This window comes from Crocodylus siamensis, chromosome 1, assembly GCF_052110815.1.
Source record: "Crocodylus siamensis isolate JL-2025a chromosome 1, ASM5211081v1, whole genome shotgun sequence".
In the NCBI taxonomy this organism is placed as follows: domain Eukaryota; kingdom Metazoa; phylum Chordata; order Crocodylia; family Crocodylidae; genus Crocodylus; species Crocodylus siamensis.
Genome location: NC_143395.1, coordinates 339,821,449 through 339,833,761, shown reverse-complemented (window position 1 = coordinate 339,833,761; position 12,313 = coordinate 339,821,449). Strand labels below are relative to the sequence as shown.

General features: G+C 39.7%; 1 protein-coding gene across 18 annotated transcripts in view; it reads right to left on the bottom strand.

The window, feature by feature from the left end:
* MYCBP2 (MYC binding protein 2) overlaps positions 1–12,313 on the bottom strand; it is a 298,411-nt gene that overhangs the window by 175,199 nt on the left and 110,899 nt on the right. For all 18 annotated transcript variants that reach the window (XM_090023921.1, XM_090023940.1, XM_090023966.1 and 15 more), the window contains 3 exons: positions 6,781–6,900; positions 5,815–5,896; positions 1,217–1,334 (listed from right to left, as the gene is read on the bottom strand). In XM_090023921.1, coding sequence (XP_089880047.1) covers positions 1,217–1,334; positions 5,815–5,896; positions 6,781–6,900 — 320 coding nt within the window. The remainder of the gene's footprint in view (positions 1–1,216; positions 1,335–5,814; positions 5,897–6,780; positions 6,901–12,313) is intronic.

Here is a 12,313-nt window from a genome sequence, read left to right as displayed (position 1 = left end):
TCACATGCTGGCTCCAGGGCCATGCGCCAGGTTTGACTCTGCCATGCTTCTGTAGCCGCATGCCGAGCCTGGGATCATACACTGATCCAGGACTGCTTGCTGGCTCTGGAGCCACATGCTGGGTTTGACCCCATGCGCCATCTCCAGGGATGTGTAACAAGTCCACGTTGGACCTGGCACCTAGCTCCAGGCTCAACGCACAGCTTCAGAGATAGTGCATGAGACTGAAGCCAGCACCTAGCTCCAAAGCTAACACACAGTCCCAGGCTCAGCATCAGCGCTAGAAACAGCTCATGGGGTTGTATCCAGTATATGGCTCTGGTGCCAGTCCATAGCTCCAGGCTGTTCCACACTCAGTGCACTGGATCTGACCCAGCACATGACTTTAGAGCCGTGTACTGAGTTGTATGTGGGGTGCCAAATCATGCCACATAACTCCAAAGTGGTGTGGCAGCTTGATCTGGTGGGCAGTTGTGAAGGGGAGTTTACCAAGGGTTCAGAAATTTGGTGCCAGGGATTGGGGGAAGAGTCAGGGAATGGTAGCAGTGTTATCTGCTGTGGCTTCCAGAGGAGTGGCATTTAATGCTGCCATCTCTCTGCCTCCCCTCTGTCAAATGTCTATACTTGTGGAGATCCCTTTTCCTGGCATATAATGCAAAACCCCAATTTTTCCCAGTTGTTCTGGGGGGAAGGTGCAGGGTATGTGAGAAAATATGGCAATACATATATATGCACAATGGGGAATAAGTTACATAGCACCCTACATTCTGACGCATCTTAATTTGTCCATGTTTCTTACTGGCAGCCTAAATAGCAACAATGTTTAAGTTTTTTAAATTTGAAAAGCAGTTGGGTAGGCTTATTTCTCAAAAGGATGAGACAAAAACAGGAGCTGAATAACTATGAACTTGGCCAGAATTAAAACCGTTTGAGCAGTGGACCTCAATGAGGTTGTAATAATGACAATCAGAGAAAACTGTTTTACCTAATAAGAAAGATAAATATTACATAATACTTACATGAAAGAATACATTAGGAAATATCATTTTTAACTCATCATTTTTTAAAGGCACAAATGTTTAATGCATAGCAGACGTAAGTTAGGCACATGCAAGTGTATGTGTACAGAAAAACTTATCTATAAATGTACTTTAATGTTAAAAGTTCAATATATTAAGTAATTTCTTTATAAAAGAAAACAGAATTGTTAGCTTACAGAGAAACTTCCAAATGTAAACACCTGTCCATCCATTAAGAGAATAGCTGTATGGTTGCTTCCAGCAGTAACTTGTGTGCTAGGACCTGGTAATGCCTGCACCAGAGTGGGACATCCCCTATGTCAAAATAAAGCCATATTGTATTAATACATAGTCACGCAACTTTTAACATTATGCGATTACTTATATTATTGATATATTTGTTATTGTTTTGATATACTATACACAAGCAGACAACAAAGCTATGTATTGTATAGTAAAAGGCACACTTATTCCAAATAGGAAAAGAGATTTGAGGAATACTGAGGGGAGAAAAAAAAAACCCTGTTGAAACAGAAGCACTGAAAAGAGTTCCCTTGGAGCATTAAACCAGAAATGAGCTGTCACAGGAAAACACAAAATATAGGCTCTTTCCATGAAGTTGAGTGAAGAGCAGGAAAAAAACTGTTAATAATACTATTACTACTTCAGAGTACATTAATATAAACATGCAGTCCAGAAGTACTAACAGTTATTGGATAGGAATGTCAGTCAGACTATCTGTACCATGTTTTGTATCATCAGGGATCTACATTTATTCTATTCTTGTCCATTCTACAAACGTACAAAACTAGTGCATACAGCAACCCCTGCTTAGCGTTCTTAATTGGTTCCTGAAAAGCCAAGCATTAAGCAAAATCAAAAGTATTTGACAATCCACGGTGGCGACCGCAAGCGTTTTTAATGACCCACGATGGCAACCATGAGCATTATAATGAAACTTGCTGAGTGCTAAGTGAAATTAGGTATCAATTTAAAATGAGCATTATAGTGAAATGGCACTAAGCGAAGTAGCGGTAAGTAGGAGTTGCCTGTACTACTCCCTCAACCATCTATCCTCACCTTCAGTAACTCTCTAAGAGAAGCAAAACAACTTCCCCTTCACCACTACCTGATTTACAGACAACAACGTTAACACTCTTTCTTCTCTTGTTCTGCCAGAGGAACTTAGTTTTCTATATGCCTCTCAAATGCCAATGCATTTAAGAAAAACATCACCAGCCTCTCACCAATAAAAATGTTGAGTATTTCAGGGAGAGGGCAGAAAGTATAACTGACAATTTAATGGAGAGAAAAAAAGCCCAAACATTTAGGTTTATGATAAATTTAGAGTACTTCTTTATATTTGTTTTATAATTATGCCAAAGCCTTTGACCGTGCTGACCATGAAACACTGGAAAACTGACATGCAAAATTGGATTTCCTAGCCACATCATGGAACTGCAGCAAAACCAGAGTTGGACAAGGTGGTTTAAGACTAATCACATTCACCAGGTTTTCAACATACGTTTGAGTCAACAATGAATACAAGTACTTCAAAATTTTAACAGAAAAATCAAGTTTGGAGGATTTCACAAGTGTAATATATAGATATTATATTCATTTAAGGGGCGCAGAAGAACTAAAAACATTAAGCAAAGTGAAGCAAAGTAGTTCAAAGAAAGATTTGCTACTGAATGCAAGACAATTATTATTGATGGGAAAGTTACAGAAGTGGGACAAGTTCTGAAATTTTGAGATATCTAGTTAACACTAAAAGAAAGCAGTAGAGATGCTAAATTGATGTCTTGATTTCAAAAAAACTCTGCAAAACAAGGAAACAATTTGAGACAGTCATAGCACTTCCATTAACTTTATATGGTGACTTTTCAGGTTAACAATGATTCTCAATTGTTATGTATAGTTCCAAATCCTGGGGACTGGAGAGAAATGAGTAAGAGGATGCATGCCTTTGATCTCTTATGCTACTGAAGACTGGTGTAAGTCCCTTGAAAAGGAGTTACTCAGTGAATGGGGACTACAAGGTGGGCAGCTATTTTATTTTACAAAACCAAACTTTAAGAGACAAATGATTATGAATCCTAGGACATACAGCAAGATATGAACCTTTGGAGGTTATCCTCTACGGTTTGATGGAAAGTAAGTTCAGAGTCAGAAGACCTCACATTAATGGTCTTCAGACTGTATCAAGTAGTATGGTGTAATGAAAACAATTTGAAAAGTGATGTACTGTTCTGAATAGCATCAGCTGGTGTCAGACAGAATGGTTAGCTATCCCTATTCAAACTGAACAACAAGTTTTGCAAAGGAAAGACTTGGAGACTATAATCAGATCTGCACTACAAATTTTTGATAGTGTAGCTATGTCAGTTAGCGATGTGATGTCTCTGAGGTACAAGCCTTAATTGGCACAGCTATGCCAGCAAAATTCTTAATAATGCAATTATAACACCAAAACAAAAACAAAACCCTATAGCTTACTTCATTTGGAGTAAATGTAACTGTTAGCTGGATTGATCCTTGTTCACAGTAAGTGTATTTCCAATATCCGATAGCTTCACAGGCAAGCACTTCCAGTCTAGATCACGGCTCTCCTAAACTGAATACATACTGTACTTCTATAACTGCCCAGGCAAAACTGGACACACCCAGGGAACTCTAGTCTTCCTATTGCTAGTCTTCTTCCTGCCAGCCTTCCTTTACTGAAGGACATAAGGGCTTAAGTTTTTCAGCACCTATACTTCTAAAGCTTCTTCTCAAGTAACGTGACCAAATTAGTGGAATGTCAGAACAAAACACCATGATTCTCTTGTCCCCCACTTTATTTTCCAGCATGCTCAGTTGTGTCCAAGGTCTGATCTGAGCTAAGCACACTGAACAACTGCAGGATGCAGAGCTTGATAGAGCAGGGAGAAGATGGGTTGGGAGGACAAAGAAGGAGCTCCAGAGAGCAATCCTGGTCCAAATGCATCCTGCTGAAAATAGGGCAAAAGTTATCTTCTGATCAAACCAAACTTGAATAGTGTTTAAGACCATCTCAGAGCAAGTGGGACTTCTGGTCACCCTACCATTTTAGCACATACAAGCTCTGCTATCTTTCTGTGAGGAAGTCTTTATGCACTTCAGCCTCACTATACCTGGAAAATGGTGAAGGGAATTTATAGAAAATTTCAAGAACATTTACTTCTCAGCTGAAACAACGTAGAGATGTTTTTAAAGGTCTCATAAATTTCAAGAATCCCTTCCAGAAAGTTGGATAAGGACTAGTAAACTGCATCAATCTATCTGTTCTCTGCTAGGAGGATGTACAGATTTTGATGAGAAATGACCAATTACATACTAGACAAATTCTTTCTGCTGCTTGAGTAATTTAACAAGCATTTTTCGTATGTAATCACAGATTCAGAAAGGGCTGAAAGGGACCTCCTAGTCACTTTGTCCAATCCCCTGCCTGAGGCAGGATCATTCCTATCCAAACCTTCCCATACAAATGATAATCAAGCTCTACATAGACCCCCATCAACCCTACAATTCTTATAACCCTTTTTGTTCTTAATAGAAACATGAGTGCATCAGCTCTTGGATGCACAAAAGAAGGTCCCCAATAAGGTCAAATATGGCATGCCATGTGAACACTGGCATGGTTGGGGCTGGCCAACCCCATGCCACCTGCATTCATCTGGGGTAGAATTCTTGTTAAGACCCTGTGCTCCCTTCATGGGTTGCACTCTGCAGACAGATGAGAAATCTCCTCCAATCAACCCTAGCCAGAATGGTTACACACAAGCTTGTCCTCTCTCCTTTCAGATGTCATATGGCAATATGGTAGTAGGGTCAACTGCCTCTTTAGCACAACGGATGTGTCTAAAGATAACCTAGACTCTTAAAAATTTAATTTCAGGCCCTCACTGGGCTCTATTGCAGATTGATACTGAAAGCAGTACTAGCTCTCTCATCAGGTTAAAGGTTCAGTGGCTCAGACCTTTGAGACAGGATTTCATTGTTATCCCACTGGGAATTTCTCTTACTTGCACTTGGAGCTATATTTAGTGTCCACCCAGCTCCATCTTTATCCGCTGGCTTTCCTGCCTGGGATGCCAGCAGTATACCATTTGGTGCAGGGATGGGGGTCATCAATGCCAAGGTTTCTAGCACGAATGACTTCACTGAGGTTAAGCAGAGAGAGCCCGTAAGTCACTACTGTTGGCATTTTGCCTTGAAGTCAGTCAATTCCATTTTTCTGAAAGAGCCTAGTGTCCCTGGATTTGCAGGTCCTACAAAAATAATACACCTCTCTGTCCCTCTCTCTTTTCCAATCTTGTACCTATGTAATATATGCATGCATACAGCAGTAGTCACAACAACATACTCAAAATGTATTATACTTCTTTTATACACATATTATATCATATTTTACTGTATTTTCCCTTTAATTCATACTGAGTGACTGAATTTGGTGAACTGAATTAGCAATTGTAAACAGAATTAAAAGAGGATAGCGCATCACAAAACAAGCTACGATTTCATACTTGAAAAATACAGCTCAGCTTTAATGAAGTTTTAATGAAACCTTGGTGTCATTCTTAAGTATCTCCTGAAAAGTGGTGAGCCAAAAGGTATTAGCATGTGAATAAGCAAAGGTTTTTTTTATATTTATGTACAGAAACATGTATATCTTCAATAACTACTAGTTCTCTACTTCAATGTGCTTATTACTCAGTGCTTCTACTAATAAATAACACATGCAAGCTCTTCTTCTAATGTTTTTTCAGCATACCTGGAATTAACATCTCCATGACCCAACTGTCCATGTTGTCCATAACCAAATGAATAAACATCACCGTTCTCCATCAAAACCACTAAAAATAAAACATTTTGTTTTCAGAATGTTTTTCTGGTAACTTTAGAAACATCTTATACTCTGGCATTTTGATTTGTACTGTGCCTTACTAAAATATCTTAGAAGGGAATTAAGTAAAACTGAAAAAAGTATAAATTAAGATTTCTATTCCCCAAGGATTTATATAATCTGCTTTAAGCAGAAGAATCATGTTTAAAATTAAGCACATTGTGCATAAGCTTTTAGAGAACTGCAATTTAAGATTCCAATAATGCAAAGTGTTGAATGGCTTCTGACAGATGCTGGACTCCCTCAAATCTACTGAAGTTAACAGCAGTTGTAAACACTCCCCACATCACATGCTGAAGCTCTAAAAGAGTCTAAGTTTTTCAATATGTGATCTTAAAAATAAATAAATAAAACCCCTCTTTCCTGATGAGAGAAAGATGAAATGTTTAGCATGTCAGTTTCTTAAATTATCATCTACAAAGCTATAGCCTTCCTGTTTTGTTCAATACTTTCATTATGAAAATTAATTTATTCTCTTTTCAAACAAAGACAGCATTCAGAGCAAGACTGAAAAACAACAAACTACCAAAAAACCCACTACCCATTTTATTACATTTACCAGACAGCTGACTGCCAGAAGTATTTTTACACTTATTAACCTACTAAGAATCTGGGCAGACTCATTTTATTCTTTGACAGAAATTGTATTATCTTTTTGCTTACCAAATCATCAGATTAAAATTCAGTAGAGATGTCATGTAAAAATGAGAGGTAGTAAAGAACTTAAAAATCAATTATCAGAAACTGAAATACCTATTTCTATCTAAACAGGAAAATTAAATGGTAGTTATTTAAACATAGTGCAAACATTGGTTAAAAACTGCAGCTCTGTACCTGAATGATGAAATCCACAACTGACTTGCACTGCTCGGAGTTCACAGTCAAAACGGACAGCCCCTGGAGGATAGGTTGTGATTTTGCTGGCATCTTTCTCACCTCTTTCTCCGCTTGCATCTACAAACACAGTTTATAAATTTATCCTACATTTTCCCCCCCAAAAAAGTAATATAATGGACAAGGGCAAGGATAGGAATAGGAAACATGGAACAAGACAGCAGTAAAGAACCAGTAGTACCATTTATCAGAGAGAAAGCTCAAAATGCAGGTATCTACACAGCAGATTGGAGACAGAAATGAACATTTTATTTGCAAGAAGATTCTGCTAATAGACAAGGTAGTTCAGAGTTCATATTCTTATCTATTAAACAGGATAAGTTAAATTAAAGCTAATATGGAAACTTGTTGCAGAAGAATACCACTGCTATTCCAGATTCTTTAAGAAAATGATATAACCGCCATTTCCCATTATAAAATACAGTCAACATGCATTACAAATGGTTAGCCATTCCTTGATCTCTCCCCCAACACAACTGTTCATGTTAACAAGTTACAGACATCTGGCTTCACCAGGTTACTCCTAATTTTCAAAATTATTATTATGCAGTTCATCACAAACAATACTAATGTACACATTATTACCACACCCATTTTAAGGTACTTTTTCCAGAAACTATATTAGTATTTTAATACATCTTATATTAATATTTATTTACGTAGAATTTGCTGTTCAAGTAAAAGGCAGAGTACATCAGGTACAGACAAAAATACTCAATGGCAAGATAGGAATATTATTAAGTTTCTGAAAAATAAGTACCTTTGCTATACCTGAATATGTGAATTAAAGGGCTGTAAAAGACCAGCAACAAAGTTATGGTCCCACAGAAATCTGAGAAGGACACCCCATAATATGCCCAGAAACTAAATAGATAGAGAAATAGGCAGCAAATTCCTTTTTAAAGCAGCTGGAGAAACAAAGGACACTGGACCCTGAAAGCTCTACAGAAAGAGTGCTGGCACAGTTTGCTGCCCTTTAACTTCCTTGCCACTGCTGATAGACAAAATGGCTCCAGAGTGCCCTGTTACTATCAGAAATGGACAGCAGACATTTGTAACTCCTGTTGTCATATGAAAACTTTTAAAGTCATATACGCTTACCAGAAATTAGCAAAGAAAAAAAGAAAAGAAAAAAAACCCTAAAGAAAAATTCAGAAAGAAGCAAGCAAGAAAACTACCCCAAGACGTCATGTTCCTTTTATGGCTACTCTTATTATTATTAACTCTAGTAAATGCCAAACTTATTGCAGCTAGCTCTGAAAGTATACAAAAAGTTACTATGACATGTCTCATATTTCATAACTGTAATTTTCCTGGAACCTACAAGCATGAGCTACTAAGAGGTTCAAGTCAACGTTCACCCATTCTGTGCAGTAAAGTCTAATCCTACAAACTTTTCAGATCTGAACTTTAGGCCTCTTTCTATATTTCTAGTCATAAAGCCAGTTCTGACTGCATGATACTTAAAAAAGTTGTCACACTTGTTAAGGCTATGTTAGGACTTTCATTATAACTTCATTTCTGAAAATAACCTCTTGTGCCAAATTATATATGCAAAGTATGTATGTATCTCCATGTATTTTGAATACATGCACATGTAGAAAGACATATACTAACTAGGGCTGTCAATGAACCACCGTTAACGTGTGCGATTAACATGGTTCTTGCGTTAATTCTTTTAACACATTAAATGTGCACGTGGTTTTGGAGCCTGCACCTCGGTTCTGCTCCACCACAAGCACCGCTGCCTCTCGGTGCCCAGCAGAGCAGCACTAGCAGTGCAGAGCAGCTACAGGGCAGTTGGGCGTGAGCTCCAGACTGCTGCAGCAGGAAGACAGGGTGGCGTGCAAAAATGCATGCACACGAGCAGCCACAGCATGGATGCAGCCAGGAATGTACCCCAGCAGCAAGTAGAACAGTGCCTAACAGGTAAGTCTGTGGGGGAGAGGAAAGGGGCAGGGGGTGTGCAGATCGAGGCCCCCACAGTGAACGAGGCAGTGGGGCAGGGGTAGGTCATGAGACAGAGCCGCAGGTGGCTTATCCAGGAATGGGGGGTGGGGAGGAGGGCGGCTCCCTGCCACTGCACGCACCACAGGGGGAAGCATAGGGGGCATGTGTCCCCCAGATCTGAGCATGCAGTGGAGGCTGGCCGTCCACTGTGAGCTGGGGTTCTGTGCCCTGCTGCCTTTGCCCCAGGAGCCATACAATGCCATGTTGTGCCTCCCACTGCTCGGCGGGTGATGGAAGCGTGGTCAGCGCGCATTTTGAGGGGCAAGGCAAAGGCAGCAGGGCGCAGAAGCCCAGCCTGCCGCTGCACCACATACAAATATGGGGGCAAATGTCCCCCCCCATGCCCCGCCAGGGCTGTACACAGCAGTGGGGAGCTGCACTCCACCTATCCTTCCCCAGACAAGCTGCCCATCCTACAACCTGCCCTTGCCCATGGGCCCCAGACAAGCTGCTTGTTTCTCTGTTCCATGACCTGCCCCAGTCTTTGGGTCTAATTCACCCCAGTTCCTGCCCCACATCCTCCTTCACCGTAGGAGCCTCAATCTGCCCCCCCCACCCCTCCTTCCCCTCCCTAGAGGACAGACTTAGCTGCAGCGCACTGCTCTACACGCCACTGAGCTGCATTCCTGTAGGGTTACCATATTTCCAGTTTCAATAAAGAAGACACCTGTGGGGAGGGGACAGGGATACGACTGGGGGCGGGGAGAAGCAGGGATATACCCATGCCCTGCCCCTGCCCCAACTCCTCTGCCACAACTCTTCCAGCCCTACTGATGCCCCTCCACCCTGACCCACAGTACCCTGCATCCTGCCAGGGCACACAGGACCCTCCCCTCCCCAGGCTCCAACCCGCTGCCCCCACACATGCATACAGATCCACATGCCCCCCACGCCTTCACAAATCCCCCCCAACACACAACACTCTCACACTCCGACCATACAAAGTACCCACATAATTCCGAGGTTTTGGGGGCAGAATTTTTCATTGTTAGCTCTGCAATTAATTGCAACTATTTTTTTTTTTTAAATAGTGCAACTAATCACAATCAATTTTTAAAATTACTTGACAGTCCTAATACCAACCTATCAGACAATGTTATTCAGGGTTATTAAAGTGATTAATAAATTTTATTTATGAAGTGATGATGGTTTGGAATGGTATATGGCAATTTTACCACTGTTCTTCTAGGAAAGTAATAGAATTTCAATTCTCTTAAATATATGTACGCATCAGAATAACACAGACATGTACATGCAAATCAATATGAAGAGAAATGTAATATATGAAACATTTATATCCACTTAAATGATATCGTTAAAGGTAAAGCTGTAGCTACATCTAATTTGTGTGCGTGATTTCTGAAGATTTGTTCCTAAAGAAAACTGGTAAAATAGTTTTATTATGCGACAAACCAGCCATGAATATATCAATACAGTTTTCACATTTAACACTCAGTATCACACCAAACTTTTCCTATTTAAAACACAGGACTATGATCATGGATAGGTGTTATACTTGTGCCAACTTGTACACTTACACAGGCCCTTTTCTGGGCAAGAAATTTAGTATTCAGGTGTTAAACCTTTTTTTGCAAAACTGTTTTGATCTGCAAAACTGGCTGATCTGCAAAAATGTTAGCTCAATTTCCCTATAAAGGGAAGTTATCTAGCAACACATATAGTGGCTATATATACATATAATGACTCATCTCAATTTCTCTAGGATCTCCAATATTTCACAACCCTCGGCTTTACTGCACCCTTCCACTTGGGAAGGGGAAAAGAAGGAAAAAAAAGCACAGGCTCCCTGATAATTCACCCACCACCAAGCTGCCATGGGACCCTGCAGCGACCCTCCTGCCATGACAATTGAACAGTCCCAGATTCATTCCTCCTCTCTGCATGACACTCCAGGAGAGGCCCAAAACTGTTCCTGCAGAGGCACTAGTAGCTCCTGCCCTTCAAACAGCATTGTAGTACTGCAGCTTCCCACCCTGTTAATAGCTCCAGGACTCCCTGGTACTATTCAAAAGATGGCGCAGCTTCCTGCCTTTGTGGCTAAATTGAATGGCTTTTCACACACTACGTCATTTTGCCAGCAGTGAAATGAAACTGATATTTCCTAAAGGGGGAATGGCAACTTGTACCACATACTAATGTAGGTACTGGTTGCTGGGGGGTGGATGAGAAAATCCACTGGCTTTCTCCCTTTTGTAGAAGCAGCTGTCCTGAACTGTTTTGTGCTCCTAGAGTGCAGAATGGTACAGTGGGGACAAGTGTTGGGGCAGGAGAAACTGCTTCCACTTGCCCACTCTGCAAGTTCCCTGGAAGCTTTCAGGCATTCCCAGTGTGGTAGATGGATGCACCATAAGGTCTGAATTCCAAAAGTCTATCATCACACAGTGAAGTTTTTCAAAGAAATGTTGAAAAAGTAATTTGAGGCATTTTTTCCAATGGTCCAAATAAGGACCACCTCCCCCCACCACACACCTTTTTTTTTTTTAAAGATATACTTTTTTCTTTTGTGTATTCCAAATCTCTATATTGGTCAAAATACTCTAGAAATTAAAAATAAAAGGTCTCTCAATAGTTTCTATCACTTCTACTACTGCTTATATAAATACATGCTTTAAAATACTTACTTTTACCTAGATGTAATGAAAATAGAAGTACGGAATACAATGTTCCTTTAGCATCTCAGGAACAAATTCTGCTCAACTCTCCCTTTTTATAGTTAGCCTATTGTCAAACAAGGTCACCAGACCTCACGGATGTTTGTTTTATAAGTTCTCTTTAAAAAAGCTTAGAGAACTATCTTCATCAAATGACAAAAAAAGGTAAATAGCTATTTGTTTGGCACTTGCCATTTTCCAGTATCCTTTGGAATTCCACTTTTAAGGCTCTCTGAATTCCTTTCAGGACATAAAGACAAAATGTAAAGATTCAAAAGAAAGCCCTGAAAACTTCCTTCTTTCTTAAAAATGAATTTATTTCTTTATGAATATGCAAACAACGAGATGAACTACTTGCATAACAAAAACAATATTAAAACTATAAAACTTTCTCTGTTAGGCATACAACTGTCTTTTATGTATTATGATTTTTTGAGTATAACATATGAGAAATATGCCAGATGGGCAGTGAAAAAAAGAAAAGTACCTGGTGCCACCTGCTTCGTTATCTGTGCACATCCAACAATTTGCGTGTGAAAGTATGATAATGTATTGTGCTTCAGTTAGATAAGCATATTGGACATAAAAAGAAATGCACATGCAAAATTAAAATTTAAGCATTTCTCAATTTCATTGTTTAAGGGGGTTTTACTTTTTGGGATTTTTGTTTTTAAACACAAAAGCATAGTTATAATACAGAAATTTCAGTTACAACATTTTGGAACCTTCCAAGTTGCTCAAGATTCTTTGAGCACAGGAATAGGAATTAAAGTAATAAAGGCATGTAATTT